The 18,835-nt window shown below is 37.7% G+C and overlaps 1 protein-coding gene across 5 annotated transcripts in view; it reads right to left on the bottom strand.

Annotated features, from left to right (window-relative positions):
- Positions 1–879: 879 nt before the first annotated feature.
- The window catches only part of LOC124721531 (membrane-associated protein Hem), a 186,506-nt gene continuing 168,550 nt past the window's right edge, over positions 880–18,835 (bottom strand). For all 5 annotated transcript variants that reach the window (XM_047246551.1, XM_047246553.1, XM_047246552.1 and 2 more), the window contains 4 exons: positions 17,644–17,728; positions 5,336–5,559; positions 3,413–3,502; positions 880–1,128 (listed from right to left, as the gene is read on the bottom strand). In XM_047246551.1, coding sequence (XP_047102507.1) covers positions 1,015–1,128; positions 3,413–3,502; positions 5,336–5,559; positions 17,644–17,728 — 513 coding nt within the window. In that variant the 3' untranslated portion in view covers positions 880–1,014. The remainder of the gene's footprint in view (positions 1,129–3,412; positions 3,503–5,335; positions 5,560–17,643; positions 17,729–18,835) is intronic.

The raw sequence follows: 18,835 nt of genomic DNA, 5'->3' as shown, positions 1-18,835 counted from the left end.
TTACACTAAGCCCATCACCAATCCTCTTTCAACACTGTCAATTTTATCCTACTTTTAAAATCAAACCTGTTTTAGATGCTATCTCTGTCATAATCTTCATTCAACTTGTAATAAATGGCAACAGCTAGTTTGCTTTGAATTTCCGATGGAAACTGAAATAAATTGTAGCTCATTCTGAAAACTTTGTAATTATAGGGTTACAATATTTTGTGTACCAAGTACCTCCCAACCTTATTTACATCTTTCATTTGCTTTCCCATATGAACTTGAAAATCACCCATTAAAAATTTCACAACATTATCAACCATCTGGACTGTGAATTACATTCCTCAACTTCATCTGGATTCATCTCAATTGTGGCATTTGCCCTGATGACTAGATTGAATTTCTTCTCACTTCTAGAGCATCCCTTAATTTGATAGTCACATCCCTTACTTATTTATAAACAAATACAGCTGTCACCATAATGATGTAGACTTCCTCTCACTACCCAATATATATTTAAAAATTTTATTTTGCTTGTTCTTGAGATGTGTGATTACATTATAGAATATTTCAGTGTAACATAGGGTGAAAACTGTGTATATGTGTCTATAACAAAACAGTAAATATCTTCCCACTACTTATGTTCTTTAACACTTGTTGTAAGAAAGTTTCTAATAAGCATCTTTTAAAATAAACAGCCAAATTTCTCAATATCAATGGCAGAAATTATTCGTTTGTGACTACCTTAATTATCAATACACATCTAAAATATACTTCTGCATGTGGTAGCAGTTAAAAATAAGCAAGATACACCATAAATATGGGACACCTGAACATTGTTGAGATAAAAAAATAATTCAACAGTAACAGAGGAAATTAAATAAGAGACCCAGCTACACAAAATTTACATTTTATTTTGGTTAAAGGCAGTGTTGTTGCATACAAAATCTACACATATCTGATGAACAGCAGAATAGTTTGGCATTTAGCATATCACTCGGTATTTAAAAAAATGATGTCCATTGTGCTTTACACTTGCATGTGCTCCTGTTTGTAAACAGCATGGTAAGCATTCCTGATGAGAGCATAAGGAAAACACGACTCCAACAGATCCATTGTAAGAAAAGGTGACTCTTGCACTATCTGCAACAGTATTAAAATAATGACCAATTGGATTTTCCAAATATATCTTTTGGTGCTACGCATAGCTTTCATCTGTATACACAAAGTTCTTACTTAGTAATGAAGAAATAGCTACTGAACTAGTGCATGGTTATGTACTAAAGCAGAGAATATTACAGTGCAATAGAATAGATACTTCCTTTCAAAGAACATACATGCTTAAAACACTTGCAGTCGGCAACATTTTGAAAATTGCAAAGGAAAAGCATCAAGGGAGCACAGAAAACTGGATTTGGAAGAATGACATGCTGACAAAGAATAAACATGTGAATGCTAAAAAAAATAAAGCAAGTTACATGTGACATTATTTTGTACAGTTCATTTTAATTCCAATATGCAAATTTCTCTACACACAGTGATTGCTGCTTCACATTATGGTATTGCATAATGGTGAGTCGCTTCATGATAAACTGCCAGTTTCGTCATGGCTAACCAGAACAGCCAGTTCCTTCTGACCATTGAAAGGACACCATGTATCTATGTTACTAAATGACTACCCCGGAATCAGTTGCAGGCTGCCTATCTAATGGCTTCCAGAGGCATCCAAAATGTGATTTTTAATATTTTGCATAATTATTGACTGAATTTAAAAAATTAACTTACTATCATAATCTACTCATTAAGAGGTATACTCATATGTTAAAAGCTTAACACACTAAGATAACTATTACACTTACAAACTGCGTATTTGCCTTGAGGCAATGTAACAGATGGCACACAAACACTCGGACTTTACTCATCCAATATTTAAGAATGAGAACACTTAACTCTTCCCACAATCTTTAACCTTAATTTCAAATCTTTACAAAACTTTTGCTCACTGACACCTGCCACAAAATGATGAATGGAAAAAGAAGTTTATTTCTTAGTACCTTTTCTCTGTTCATGCAGTAAAACTCCAGCATCAGATATGATGTTTTAATTTATTACTTATTTACTATCAACTTTTTGCAACACAATTTGAAGTCCGTATCCATACACACCACACTGCACAACACATAGTTCAGGAGATATGATGTCATAAACAGTGACATGCATGAAAAACTAGCTTTTCCTTAAACTGAAGTGCAAAATGCTCACACAATATTCATCCAGTGATTCATGATGAGAACACTTAGGGACTTCCAACATACTATAAGCAGAATCTCAAACCTGCCCCAAACATTTTCTTACTTACACGCGTAACGTCAAATACTTAACACATTAACTCATTTGTAAAGTAAGCAGACATTTGAAGCTGTTTTATACATGATAGTGAGACGCTTTAATAAATCAGGAGTTTGCAGGTCTTTTCTAGATGAAAGTGTTCCCCTGGCACATACTTGAAGGTAGAATTAGATGAACCATTAATCCCCATTGGGCAACATGTGACAGCAGTTTTTACATATGGACATGATGGTAAGAAGACATGAATAGTAAAATTTGGGAATCTGAATGTAAATTAAGGAGACAGCTTGTAGCTGTGTATGACTAGAAACAACAGTTACGTGATCCCCATCATGATAAACTACATTGGTTTTAACCTATATCTAAATAATGGTGTTTTGAAGTAGTAGGAAACAATCAGACTTCAATATTTATTTTTTAAGCATCTTCTGCCTATACTGTGTTTTCTGCTAACATTTTCAATTGAATTGTTTTCGACTCATTATGTTCCATAAACTAAGTTTTCTATTACCACTCTGCTTTCTCCCTCTGACAAGATTTAGCTTTAATTGCCACATTTCTGCCTTTGAGTGCCGTTAATAATTTAGTCTTCAGTGTGGAAAATTGTTTCCATTTCTAAAGTTTCTGTTCAGTCTGAGAGGTTCTGTATTATTTTTTGAAATACTAATACTAGTGCTTTCAGAGCACTTTCCATTTTTCATTAAACAAAAAATTACAACTCTAATTATTATGGTTGCAAGATGAAAGTATTTTTTGACACATTCTCCCCAAGAGTTCTTTCCTTATTCTTATTATTATTACATTATACAGTCATGTTTATAGTTGAAGCAATATTACATAAACCCATATTTTCTCTGATTTTATCCATTAGAAATAGTTGGTGAAAGCTTGTGACTTTAAAAACGGTGGGTTTGGTTATAAAATATCTTTCTCTGTTACCAGTCATGATTATCTTTTTATCTGCATTTTGCATGACACATTTTGGGTAATGATTACCATTTTCAAGCTTGTTTTTGTGTGCTGTGCCATTTATTTCTGATTCATGTTGTTCGTTAACACAGCTGTGCAAGTTACCTACCTGGTCAAGAAGTAGGTATACTGATTCCCTGTTTCGAATGGCCTCCTTATCTGCTTCTTGTCCAAGGCGTAACAAGCTTGAAGAAGCAAGCTGAAATATAAATTCCTTTTAGCATAAAAAAAGTAAAACATCAATGAAAATTGTAAATCATGAAACATTATCATCTTGAGTGGTAGAGATATGGGGTGGGGAGAAAGAGAATAGCTAGATGGAGGATTAGGAAAGATTGCAATGGTGTTGAGCATGGTGCTGTTTACTAAGGGAGGCCGTGGTAAGGGAAAGGGACTGCTGCGTGTTTGTGTGTCTATGTTGAGAAAGCAGGAAGATCCAGAGTAATAGAGTGGCATAGGAAGGAAGACGTGTATGGATAGTGTGAAGCAGAGTAGTAGTAGTAGTAGTAGTAGTAGTAGTAGTAGTAGTGTGAGGCTAGCATGAGGACAGTGGAATGAAATGGGATTAGGTATGAGAGGGGGCAAGGGTAAGCAGGGGCAGGCAGAGGGCATGGAAACCACGGACTTTCAGAATTTAGAAAATCTTTGCTGACATGGGGGGGGGGGGGGGGGGGGTTGGTTGCTGATGAATGGTGTAATAGAATTTGTTATTTGTCCACAGTTAGAAGTATGTTTCATAGTTATACTTACAGAGAAAGCTGTGAAATAGTTGCAGTGATGATGTTACTTGCACAAGTGATGTGCCAATGACAGGACAGGAACTGTGCATGTTAGTGCTGCCAGAGGAGGTGGCAGGGAACATGTATAGACAGCTCTTACAACCAGATCTTCTGCAAGGATACAACCCATAAGAGGAAGAGTGAGATAGGGATAAACAAGGATACTGTGTAGGCTGCATGGGAAGCAAGGATAAACTTCATTTCAAGAACTCATGAGTGGTAATTTAAGAATTTGTGGAGATTATGATTCATTGTTCCTACCCTGTGCAGTATTGTGCAAAGAAAGGGTGTTCTTTTCTGGCAGATCAGCAGGTGTGTGAGGAATGAAAATTCGAGTTCAGTGTTTTGTCAATGATGAGGTCACAAGAAATGGAGTACAAGCTTAGATTGAGGAAGGAAATCAGCCATGTCTATTTCCAAGAAACCATGCCAGTATTTGCCTTAAGCTATTTAGAGAAATCACAGGAAACCTAAATCTAGATGACTGAAGAAGGAATTGGACTTCAGCCTTCCTGAGTGAGAGTCTGGTGTTTTAACCACAGTGCTACTTAGCTCCGTAGATATATGAGAAGTGCTGGTTGTATGCGGCACAGGTCCTCTGTTTCTTGAGAAGATGGGAAGGGTAGACATGAGCTGTGAAGAATTCACCCTTAACTCCCTTTCCTTATCTCTTTCTGTTACTCTGGAATCTCCACCTTATACATGCAATATTTTCTTAAGAGTCTTTCCTAGCAGCTCTTTACCATGTACATTGTGTCCTCATATAGGAGCAGGCTTTACCCCTGTACACACATACATTTCTGCACCAATATGATCTTTCTGAGCATACTCCTCTCCTAGTCATCCCCCTCCAGGTTCCATGCCTTAAATGCCTCTTCTTTTTGGTGAGTGGTAATCTGTCATTATTTTCGTGCTCAAATTAAAAATAAATTTCTTTCTGTGCACTCACAGACTGTGAGAGCTACATCAAGTTAGTTGGTATTCCTTGCTTTATGAGTGAAAACTGAAACTCACAGTCCATTCTTTAATAGAGCTTTCTTAACTACTGTAATCTAACTCATGTTTCCAACTGAGGATGCAACATGTTTTTGGGATGACATCATTTCAGTAACATCGAGAACACATTTTTCTAAATTGTTTTGTCAAAGCAATAAATGTCCCAAAATAAGTAAAGTATTTTACTTAATTTTCAAAACTAACTTATTAAAATGGTGAAAATTTCTAATATAAATAAATAATGCATCTGGTCTTACAGCGAGGAATTCTTTCATTCGGTCTTCCATATCTCCTTGTCCACATATTGTGAAAAGTGCCCCAAAAATGTTGTTTACAGCAGCTGCCATACAATGTATATTATTGGCATGTCCTTCCAGTGATGCTCGATAAAATGAATTTTCATTGCGAGCTAATTTTGGGATTGACACAGCCACAAAAACCATCAGCAAACATGCCACTAGGTGGTCATCTTCTTCTGAATCTTTGAAACGAAAAGAAATAGCCATGTTAATATTTCAAAGTAATTTGCCCATTTAATACAAAAATATTCAAAAATTTTGGTCATTCAAATTATTTTTAAAAACAACAGGCTGGTTTAAAATAATATTTAAATCTTTTATCAATGAATACTACTCGCGTTACTTAATAAAAATAAAAGTATGAACTGTTACCTTTCCAAGGTATTGAAGCGGATTAAAAACACTTATGAAAGACAAATTAAATACATACATAAATAAAACCCTTTTGTTGAAGCATAATTTGCTTTCAGGAATCGTTAAAGCACTAGGTCTGTTGTAACGGTTCAAGTCAAAGAATTTAAGAACACTATTTCAATCAGTGTTGTAAACACTGTTGGCTATAAACTTGTATTTAATAAAGCAGAATCACAAGAAGTAAGAGGAGCATGTAAAAATTGGTCTAATTATACTTTAAAGACAGAGCAGAAGATGAAGTTTTTATATTTAAACTATGCTGTGTTTGCACTTCTTTCTTGGGTTTATTGAATTTAGGTTCTGTAGGTGAATTATTTCTTTCTTTCATACTGGTAACTTTCTTTTCCTGTAATTGTAAGTATAAATAACTTGTATACGGCTTTAATGCTAAGAGATGTAAAGTGAAGCTAACATAATTCCACATGAAAAAGGTAAAGCTGCCATCAACCTAAAGGCTGGTTTGAACACTACAGTGTTTCTCTTGGCACAACTGCCTTCCGCCGACATTCAAATTGATTTACTCAGAAATTTATAGAAGGACCTACAGTTTAATCTGGCATCTAAACCAGGGTGCACATTGGCATTTTTCTTTTAGATTAGATTAGATTAGATTTACTTTCATTCCAATTGATCCGTAGTGAGGAGGTCCTCCAGGATGTGGAACATGTCAGAAAAACAACAATACATGACAAATATTTAAACTAAAACAAATAAGCTAATGTACCATTCCACAGGTCCCAAGTGGAATGATCGTCATTTTTTAATGAACACTAAGGGTCATTTTACAAATACTATTGCACTGAATTTAAAATAAATAAGTTTTATATTTATTTATAAGGTAAGAAACATGTAATACAACTACTGTAATACTTATTTACAATGAACACATTACTGCACTGAAATGGTGCAGAAGTTAGATTATACTTACACACACACACACACACACACACACACACACACACACACACAAATTTTCAGTGAACACATTACTGCACTGAAATTGTGCAGAAGTTATGTTGTACTTATATACAAATCAGTTGGTTTTCCTCAGAAATTCATCAATGGAGTAGAAGGAGTTGGCCACCAATAAATCCTTTAGGCTTCTCTTAAACTGAATTTCATTGGTTGTTAAGCTTTTTATGGCTGCTGGCAAGTTATTGAAAATGTGTGTTCCTGAATAATGCACACCTTTTTGTACAAGACTAAGTGACTTTAAATCCTTGTGAAGATTATTCTTATTTCTAGTATTGATTCCATGAATTGAGCTGTCGGTTTGAAAAAGTGATATATTTTTAATGACAAATTTCATTAAGGAATAAATATATTGGGAAGCTGTAGTTAGTATCCCTAGTTCCCTAAACAGGCTTCTGCAGGATGTTCTTGAGTTCACACCACATATAATTCTTACTGCACGTTTTTGTGCCCGGAAAACTTTAGCTTGGCTTGATGAATTACCCCAGAAAATAATCCCATATGACATTATGGAATGAAAGTAAGCATAGTATGCCAGCTTTTTCATTTTTATATCCCCTATGTCTGACAAAATTCGCATTGCAAACAGAGATTTGTTAAGACGCTTCAGCAGTTCTGTGGTGTGCTCCTCCCAGTTGAATTTATTATCAAGCTGTAATCCCAAGAATTTAACACCGTCCACTTCTTCTATCTTCTTGTCATCATATGTTAGACATATACTCTTGGGACACCCCTTACAAGTTCTGAACTGCATGTAGTGTGTTTTTTCAAAGTTTAGTGACAAAGAATTGGCTAGGAACCAGTGATTAATGTCTACAAATATTTTATTGGCTGATCTTTCTAAGACTACACTTGATTTGCTATTTATTGCAATGTTTGTATCATCAGCAAACAAAACAAACTTGGCATCTGGTAATGTTACTGATGAAAGGTCATTGATATACACAAGAAAAAGTAAGGGCCCCAAAATGGAACCTTGTGGGACCCCACATGTAATTAGTTCCCAGTTGGATGATGCCTGATAGCTTGATACATGTCTCTTTCCTAATAACACCCTTTGTTTCCTGCCAGAGATATAAGATTTGAACCATTTTGCAGCATTTCCTGTTACACTATAATATTCTAGTTTACTTAAAAGGATATTGTGATTTACACAGTCAAATGCCTTTGACAGATCACAAAATATACCAGTTGCCTGCAATTTTTTGTCTAATGAATTAAGTACATTTTCACTGTAAGTGTAGATAGCCTTCTCAATATCAGAACCTTTTAGAAATCCAAACTGTGACTTTGACAGTATGTTATTTGAGATAAGATGGTTATAAAGACGACTGTACATTACTTTTTCGAAAATTTTTGAGAATGCTGGCAACAGTGAAATTGGACGGAAATTTGATGCTATTTCTTTATCTCCCTTCTTAAACAGTGGCTTAACTTCAGCATATTTCAGCCATTCGGGAAATATTCCACTGATAAACGACTGGTTACACAGATAGCTTAATATGTTACTTAGCTCAGAATCACATTCTTTAATTAACTTTGTTGATATTTCATCATACCCACTAGATGTTTTTGATTTTAAAGATTTTATGATGGACATTATTTCTGTTGGGGTAGTGAGGGTCAAATTCATATTATGGAAGTTACTTGAAATGTCTGGTCTAAGGTAATCCATAGCAGCATCTACCGAACCTGACAACCCCATCTTTTCAGTAACAGTTATAAAATGTTTGTTAAAAAGTTCTGCAACACTATACACATCTGTCACCAATGCATCATTTACTCTTAATGCTATTTGTTCCTCTTCATGTCTGGTTCTACCGGTCTCCTCCTTCACTATATCCCATATTGTCTTTATTTTGTTATCTGATATGACTATCTTTTCCTTGTAATATATTTGCTTTGACATCCGTATTACAGTCTTTAATATTTTGCAGTATTTCTTATAATGTGCTATAGCATCAACATTGGAAATGTTTCGGATTGACAGATACAGTTTTCTTTTTGTTTTACAAGATACCCCTATTCCTCGAGTAATCCATGGCTTCTTTGTAGACTTTGCTCTAACCTTGGTAAGTTTTGGGGGAAAGCAGTGTTCAAATAAGGTAAGCACTTTATTAGCAAAAATGTTATATTTTTCATTCATGCCATGAGCACTGTAAACATCAGTCCAGTGAATGTCTCTGAGGAGTGTCCTAAAATAATCAATTTTTGGCTTACTGATTACCCTCTTGAGCTCAGATTTAACAGATTTTATATCCTGTTCAGTATTAACATTTAACAGAAGGAACTGCATGTCATGGTCTGAGAGGCCATTGACTATTGGTTTTGTAATATAATTTTGTTCATTTGACTTTTCTATAAAGATATTATCAATGGCTGTTTGTGAGCAAGTGGTTATCCTAGTGGGGAACTTTACTGTGGGAATTAAGTTGAATGATAGTGTTACTAACTCAAATAGGTTCTTATTGGGAGAGTCTTTAAGGAAATCTACATTGAAATCACCAGCAACCACTATTTCTTTGTTTTTGGTTGTTAAATGGGCCAGTACAGCTTCAAGGTGGTTTACAAACAGATTAAAGTTACCTGCAGGTGCTCGATATACACTTAATATTATGAAAGATTTTTTGTGAAAATCTAATTCTGTTGCACATGCTTCCATATGCTGTTCTAGGCAAAATTTATGAATGTCTATGTTCTTAAATTTATGACAGTTCCTGATGAATGTGGCAACTCCTCCTTTCTCCATTTCTGATCTACAATAGTGAGATGCTAACCTAAACCCTGTAACACTTAAAAGTTCTATACCAGTGGTCACATGATGTTCAGAGAGGCAGATTATGTCAGCTGGGTTTGAAGACTCTAATTCATCTATGCAGATAGTTAATTCATTAATTTTATTTCTCAGTCCTCGAATATTTTGATGCAATAAAGATAGCTGACATTTCACATTGACTGACTTAAAATTGGATGGAGTTAAAATATCTGCTGACAGTTGAAAATTCTTAACCAATGGCTGTTTATGTTGATGTAATAAGCTGGAATTATGTTTTTTGATTTCTTTCTCAAACTGAAGGTTTGTCTCAGTTCTAACCTCTCTTAAAATTTGTTTTCTTTCTGTCCTCCCTACCCTAAAAAAGGGTCTTTTCTGAATCCTATAACCACTGGTATTTTACCACTCATGACAGTGCCTCCCCCCTTTAACTTTCCTGCTATTTCCCCAGCCAATTTACCCTTCCCCTTCCTGTTGAGGTGAAGGCCATGCCTAGTATAATCCCACCTACTGACAGAATCAACATGAACCACACCAATGTGTGACCCCGCACCCGACATGAGCAGCCGTTCCAGCTCCAAATTAACTCTCTTGACAGAAGAGTTCAAATGAGGTCGGTCATGGCGCCCAAGAACAGATACAAACTCAACACTGGTATGCCTCGATGCTGATGCAATCTTCGCCAGGTCACACTCTATGCTGTACCCAGGATCTCTGTCAATACTGTTACCTGCCCCACCCACTATAACCACGGTGTCTTCCTTAGTGAAATCTTTGCAAAGTGATCCTAAATCCTCTGTCACCTGCTCCAGACCAGCACTAGGTTTAAAAAAATTGGTGACCTGGTATTCTGATCCTAGTTCATCCTGCAAGAGTTGGCCAACACCTCTTCCATGGGAACTACCTAACAACAACACTTTCTTTCTCTTTACTGATTTCCCTACATTCTTACTTTTCAATTTGCTGCTGAAAGTTTGTTGTGCCCTGTCTACACCTGTAACTGCTTGAGGCTCACCAGCTTCTAACTGAAGCAACAGGTCAAATCTATTTTCCACATTCACCATAAAGCTGTCAGACAAAGTTCTAGGCCTGTTCCTCCTGTTGCCTGTTGCCACTTCCCACCTCTCTTTACCCTTCTCCCTCCTTAACCTGTCAAGATCTCCCCTGGCCTTGTCTAACTCAGCCTGAAGGGCAGCAATTTTCCCCTCCTGTTCCAGTATCTTCCTATCTCTACTACAAATCCTACAAAACCACTGATGAGTCTCATTTACTTCCCCTATTCCCACGCCACTACAGTCACCCACATGGAAAAAACTACAGCACCCATCACACCAAAGCCCCGACCTAACAATTCTACGGCAAGTCAAGCACTTTTCACTCATGATAAACGTAATAATTTATTAAGAATAAGTCAGTTAAATTACAGATAAACACGAAAATATGGTTACACAAATTTGGCCTATACGCAACTGTGTGTAAACAAAAACAAATGTGCAAAGTTTCTGAAACAACAAGTTAAACTTTACGCTACTTTCCGGAAATGCTAGTTAAATAATGAAGAGGTACGCTAAGTTAAATTGCTGGAGAGAGCAAGGAACAACTAAACGAAATTCTATAGATTTGCTGCAGCAGAACGTAAACAGAAAATACGACTGTACGGTCTTTTCGCGTTTTCTGCTATATTACGTAATGAGAAATGAAACCTTTAATGGTACACTTAAACGGCACACTAATACACTTATTTACCACGTAATCAGTACTAATCTATGTGTTTTATAATCTAAAATAACTTATCTTTACGAGAACACCAAACCTCGCGCTAGTCGCTTGGCTGCAGGGCTGCCAACCTTTCACAGCTACGAACATTGCCAGAAGTGAAATAAACAACAAGTGACACACAAAAATGCTGGGACTGAATGGAAATAAATCCTGAGATCTTCAGATCCATAATCGGGCACTTTATCACTCAGCCATCAAGCCAAGATAATTTTACATATACTGCGAAATTTGTGCACCAGATACATACTGATCAGCCAGAACAATATTACCAGTGACCTACTACTGATATAAACCCATCCAGGTGATAGCTGCATCATCTGGCGAGGAATGACTGCTAGTCAGATAAATGCACAATGCATGTAGTATCTGTGAATGGGCTGTCCGTGTGTAGAACGGGGAAGGTGTGTGATCTCTCTGAGTTTGACTGAGGGCAAATTGTGATGGCCAATAGACTCAGCATGAGCATTTCAGAAACTGCATGACTTATTAGGTGTTCAAGGAATGCTGTGGTTAATGTCTTCAACACGTGGCGGAATCAAGGTGAAACCACGTCCAGGTGTCGTGGGCTTGGGTGGCCACCCCTCATTACGGGTGTCGAACATTGTAGGCTGACCAGGCTGGTGAAACAGGACAGGCAGCAAACTCTGGTGGAACTACATCAGACTTTAATGCTGAGCACAATACAAATCTGACTGAACACACAGTGCACTGAACACTCCTAATGATGGGCCACCGCAGCCGGTGACCCATGCATGTACCAATGTTATCACTATGACATCAACAGCTACAACTGAAATGGACACATGACCATTGGCACTGGATGTTGGGGCAGTGGCAGAGTGTAACATGGTCTGATGACTCCTGATTCCTACATCATCGTGCCGACATGTGGCCTTGCTTCAATTTGAATAAGTGATTTGTCTGATGAATCCTGATTCCTACATCATCATGCCAATGGCAGGGCATGAATCCGTCATCTTCCAGGGCAACAGCTCCTTGAAACCTATGATGTGGGAAGGAGACAAGTTGGCAGTGGCTCCATTATGCTCCATTGATGACCAACGAGTACCATACACTGGTTGGAGACCACGTACACTCCTTCATGACAACCATGTTTCCTGAATGCAATGGCATTTTTCAACAAGATAATGCGCCATGTCACAAGGCCAGGAATATGATGGAGTGGTTCGAGGAACACAGTGGTGAGTTCCAACTGATGTGCTGACCTCCCAACTCACCAGATCTGAACCCGATTGAACACATCTGGGATGCGACTGAACAAGGCATCAGAGCTCATTGCCTCCTCCCCGGAATTTACGGGAATTAGGCAACTTGTGTTTGCAGATGTGGTGCCAACTCTCTCCAGCGACCTACCAAGGCCTCAGTGCTTCCATGCCATGACACGTCACTGCTGTCATTCGTGACAAAGGTGGACATACCAGCTATTGGTAGGTGGTCATAATGTTCTGGCTGATCAGTATGTCTCCTTAACCATCCTAAATTTTCAATATTTTTGTTTATGACTTTTTTTAGCCTGGCAAAATCATCATACAGGAGGAGACAACATGTGAAAAGCCATCAAAGTCGAGGTCCAAGATGATTTTTCTCTAGCAGCAGTAAAGTCAGATGGAATTATAAAAACAAAACAAAATTGAATAAAAACTGCTACAGCTGTGATTTCATGTAAGTCAACAACCACAATATCACTATTATGAACTTTCTACACTGATCTGGCTTTACTCCAGATTCTGGTATTAGTAAGGCAACCAATGCTATTCCTAGATTTTAAGCCTATGTCAGTCATAAGACATAGTTAACAGTAGATAACAAATGGTTCAAATGGCTCTGAGCACTATGGGACTCAACATCTATGGTCATCAGTCCCCTAGAACTTAGAACTACTTAAACCTAACTAACCTAAGGACATCACACACATCCATGCCCGAGGCATGATTCGAACCTGCGACCGTAGCAGCCACGCGGCTCCGGACTGAGCGCCTAGAACCGCTAGACCACCGCAGCCGGCAGTAGATAACAGACACTTATAGTTAAGCAATGACACAGTGCTTTACAACTGCTTTGAAATGATCATATATTTTGTTATAGTATCTGCTAACTTCAGTGCTGCAATATCAAAAGACCATACAAACATGTGAAGAATATGTGAACTTGTTTTGCACAACACAGCAAGAATTCCCTACCATAAACATACACAGGAAAACCAACCCCTAAGCAGTATTCTGCGACGTAAAATACTGTCATTACTCCACAACACGTTAAAAGATTAGCAAGGTTGATGCCATCTGTGGACAGCAGCAGTTTCTACATCTACATCTATACTCCACAAGTAACCTTACAGTATGTGGTGGAGGGTACTTTGTGCACCACTGTCATGAATGATTTTTGGAAAGAATAATTGTTGGTAAGCCTCAGTATAAGCTGAAATCTCTCCAGTTTTACCTTCACAGTCTTTTCTCACAAAATACACAGGATGGGGCAATATATAGGATGATTCTTTTAGGAAGATAGGCACTCGGAACTTCAACAGTACACCACAATGTGATGTAGAACAGCTCTCTTGCAACATCTGCCACTGGAGTTGACTGAGTGGCCCCGTGATGCTTTCAAACTTAATAAATGAAACTGTTGTGAAACAAATCATTCTTCTTTGGATCGTCTCCATTTCCACTATCAATCCTACCTGGTACAGATACCATATAGAAGAGCAATAGTCAGGTGCTGCTTGAAAGAGGTACTTCCTCTGTGGGTGGACTATACTTATTGAAGATTCTTCCAATGAATCTCAGTCTGGCATCTGCCTTACTTGCAATTGGTTTTATGTGGTCATTCCACTTTAAATCACTCCATATGCTTACTCCTACTTATTTTATGGATGTGACTGCTTCCAGAGAATTTTCTGCAATTGTGTAATCACACAATAATGGGTCTTTCTGCCATTTACGCACAATATCCCACAATTGTTTATGATGAGGATCTATTACCAAGCCCTGCACCTTGTTTTGATTGTCTGCAGGTGTTCTTGTATTTTGCTACAATTTTCTAGCATTGTGTCATCTCTGTATATAATATCATCACCTGTGAAACGCCTCAAGGAACAAAATGTCATCCACTAGGTCACTTATATATATGGTGAAAAGTAACGACAACATCAAAGCTCTTAGTTCATCATTTGACAGGTGGCATAGCTGCCTTCACCACTGCTGATCAGGAAATCTTTGCTATTAGTCTCAAATTTTCGCATACTTCACACCACAGTGTTTTCTTCTTAGACTGGCATGAATAGGAGGCTTGGTCACAACTCAGCACTATGTTCGCTGTACCTGAAGATGTTGGTCAGTTGCACCCATGAAATACTGCGAGAAATTCACAATGAGATCTGGCATGTTGCACAAGAAACATTTTTACAGTCCATAAATACTGTCTGGTTTCAATGCACAAGAAACGAACTGAGTGCACCGGTCTATTATTTTGGAAAAAGGCCATTTCTCTGTGCCAGACCCTGTTGTGCAGATATGAAGTGGTATCCTTGCATCAATCATAACACATGTAATAAGGACACCATCTATTTGGCAACTGTTTCTTATGTCATGGTTCACAGGAGGAGAGGGGAGAGACCGCTATGCTGAATTGGAAAATTCAGTGTGCAAGCACTAAACTTAATACTGATACCCAACATTGCACACTCTTGTTATAGAGTAGTAATCACAGGAACTGATCCTTAAATTATTACTGTGGCTATCTTGCAGGACTTGACAGTTGTATAATTCATAATTAAAATAGTCACTGGGATGCCACTGCATTTCAGTACTGGTCTCTGAGTCTGGAAGGGTAAAAGCCATAACTGGACAGTTGGTTTATGCAACCATAGCTAAAATACTCATCTTCCCATCAGACTGCAACAACATCTTTCTTGTGGACAGCACAGTTGTGTACAGTGTGTCACTGACAAGCTTTCTTGACTAAAGTGTCAACTTGCTTGTTGTTCTAGTACCCAGCAGAACACTATGTTATTCCCCTGCTTCGTACAGCTATGAAAAAACGTTGAGAACTGTCTACTGTATTTTCTCTGCTGGGGATACCAGCTGAACCGAGATGGGCATTATTCGAATAAATTTCTACCTACATAATTATTCAAATAAATACATAATTCAAAAAATTTTAAAGAGATTATTCCTCTCTGAACAAAAATAATTATTTGTTATTTATTATAACTTAAATAATGAATAATGTAGAAAACCATCAAATTTTCCTTGTTTACTTGTTGAACAGAGCTCTGTCATCTGTAACCAGTGCTCATTCGTGTGGCTCAGCATGGTTTCTGGTTTCTGTTTGAATGTTTGCTAAACATTTATTAATAGGTGGTACAGGAGTATCTCTCAGTGGTCCAAAACACAAAAAAGTGGAGGGGGAAAGGTTGGGGGGGGGGCAGGGAGAGGGGGGGGGGGAGGGGGGCACAGTTCAGTGAGTTAAGTTGCAGATTAGGACTCTTAAAGGTCTGGGGTTCAATTCCTTGTTGCTCCTAGCACTTAATCTGTCACCAATCACTTCTTTCCCCTCTAACAATTTTGAATATAACAATGCCTAGTAAAGCAACGCAGTGTTCAATCCATGTCTGAGTCAAGCACAGCTTTTGTTGCTTTGAAGCATAATAAATCTAACATAAGTATGCCTAGTAAGTAAATGGCCTTAGAAGTTCACATTACTGGTGCAGCCAATTCAACTACCTCTGTACTTGGCAGTACTTCCTCCACTCCCTCCCTGTGCTAACAAGACAAAGATGAGAACACAGCCAACAGAGACTCTAATCTGCAATACTTTCCTCACTTTACCAAAATTGCTAACACTATGAAATCTGTGTGTCTCATGGATACAATTATGGAATTCTCTCATACTTGTAGAGCTACAAAATGAGTGACCCAAGTAATGACTCAGATGTTGCTTGTGGCTGACATCAACAGCCTTCAAATCTGAAGTCTACTAAAGCAGCATTAACTGAAGTGCATCACTAAACTAAACTAAAATTTAATGCTTTTTGGAATGCTGCTGGACGACATCTGAAATTAATAAAGTGATTTTGGAGAAACTGAGTAAGCTTTGCATTACCAGATTTTTCTTTCTTTCTCTACCACAAACATCACGCATTTAATAAAAACAGTACCTTGGAGGACACCATTATATTGTAAAAAAATGTGATTTACTGTCAGTAATTTTAGATATAAAGTAACAAGGGGAAAGGAAGGACCATAGAAAAAACAGGAAGGCATCCCCAGAAGCCCTGTGGGTTAAGCTGCCGGGAATGATACGCCTAATAGTTCTATCATCAATTAGATGATTTCTTCATGCACAAGCCTGTTGCAGAGCCACCTACAGAAGGGTTATGATATAAGTTATGGAAAATCATCTTCTGGTCCCACACTGAAACTTACTACAGAGCTGACTAAATTCTAATATCCAGACAAAGTGGCAGCTGATCACCTGCTCTAAGGTCTTTTCCCATATAGCTAATAAGAGCAACCCACACACACAAAAATCTCTCCCACAATTGAGGATGAAAATTAAAATGGCTTCTTTTAACAACCTGGAGAATTGTCCTACATTGCGTATGAAGTTAGAAAGATTGAGGATGATTTTTAGCACTTTTACTGAGATGCCACAACACTGCCTAGTGGATTTTATCATGATCTGCTAATACGTCACATGCTACAGATAAAGTCACATAAAGCTCCCACAGTAAGAATGGGCAGCTGATAACTTCATTATTTGTAGAACTAATGTTCCAACTGCTCCTCTCTGCAAGCCCTTGCAAGTAATGGAAGGGTAGATCCTGTCTGACAGTAGCAGTTATTTGAACAAAGTTCTTTCAATGGTCTGTGTGATAGATGTTTCCTTTGTTCATATGCAACATTCCATTCCTCCTCACAGCACTAGTAGGACCCTCACACCCACCTATGAAATCTACCTGATCGTCTTGCATACCTGTGCTGATTGTTTGGAATACTTGACTAAGTTCAGAAACTGTTGCCACAATCATTTCTTGCTGTTCTTGATAGTAGAACAATATATCATGCATCAAAGTTGTGTGTGATTCTCAGACAGTGTCAACTTAATATTTGTTTGCAGTGCTGTCCATCTGACCCTGATTGCAGAGAAAGATTCCTCACTCTACGAGGTAATCATAAGTAAACAATCTTTCAACAGTTTCAGCTATGTAATAAAACCTTAAATTGAACTTCTATGGACACATCCTGGCATAAACATCATTTTTACAAATAAAGGTTATTAAACTTATTTAAATGTAAACACAAACCATTCTTTTGATTTCGAAGGGCAGCTACAAGAGTGGGATCAACCTTGCAACTCAATCCTGCTGCAGATGCCATTTCACTAACAGCCTGAAAACACAAATTGCATATCTTTATTAGTGATGAGCAATGAATGTCTCCAATCTAATAACAAGAAAATTCATAGAATCTTAATCACTGATGTATATTAGAAACAGCTGCATTAGATTACCCTTTAACAGGGGGTGTGATCCATTAACCTCTGAAATGCTCTGTAGTAATCTGGGGTCTTTATTAAATAAAAAAGGTTTCATTTCTAGACAGGAGAAATATCCATATCTAATTCTTAGGGCCCAATCTGAGTAAGAACACAGTGAGTGACTACAGAATTGTGGACTGCCTTGTCAAGCTGTAGAATCATACATATGGTTCTGTAGCTTTCACAATAAATCATCAAGCTGACTCACTATTCAAAAGAATGATATATCAGTATCTAATACAGGATAGATCATATCGTGGGGAAATGATAAAGATGGGTGTTATAATGGGGAAATGATGATGTGTTCACGAAACTCTCAAATATAGCAAACAATGGAATCAAATTGAGTATGTAGCTAACAGAGAAACAGTTAACCAGCAAATACAACAGTACTGAAACATGTTAACATTTAGAAGCTTATATCAGCAGACAGCCACTGTGTCAGCCACACCTAACACATGCCTGCCAATGAAAGTTACACACAAAGTGCAACAAAAGCATGTTAATTAGGTGATTATAATTACAGTAATGTTTTTTTATGTGATAAAGTCATTTTTCCCTTCACTTTTTCTCACTTCACATTCTGCAGGGCCATATGTTGTTCATCTCTCTTCCTTTCACTCCAAACACATCCATAACCACACAAACATAACACCACAATGTGCCATCACAGTCTTCTTAGACAACAGAGTTACACGTCTGACATGTCAGATACAGAAGCTACCAAAGAGGTGTCTAGTAAGAAGACTGGCATGAGGTTTTGAGCCACAAGGGGAGTAAGTACAGAGAAGGCCAGTGACAGAGGTTACTGCTGTGAGCAATTTCTACATAGCAAGAACTACGTCCTCTTGTCACACCCAGAGAGGAATATACTGCTGGTTTCTTGAGATGGTAATCTGCTTGGGGCCTGGGCACATTTGTCATGCCTGCACATTTTGCTACGTGCCAGTGTAATTCTT

This window comes from Schistocerca piceifrons, chromosome X, assembly GCF_021461385.2.
Source record: "Schistocerca piceifrons isolate TAMUIC-IGC-003096 chromosome X, iqSchPice1.1, whole genome shotgun sequence".
Lineage (NCBI taxonomy): Eukaryota > Metazoa > Arthropoda > Insecta > Orthoptera > Acrididae > Schistocerca > Schistocerca piceifrons.
This window is presented reverse-complemented; position numbering and strand designations above follow the sequence as displayed.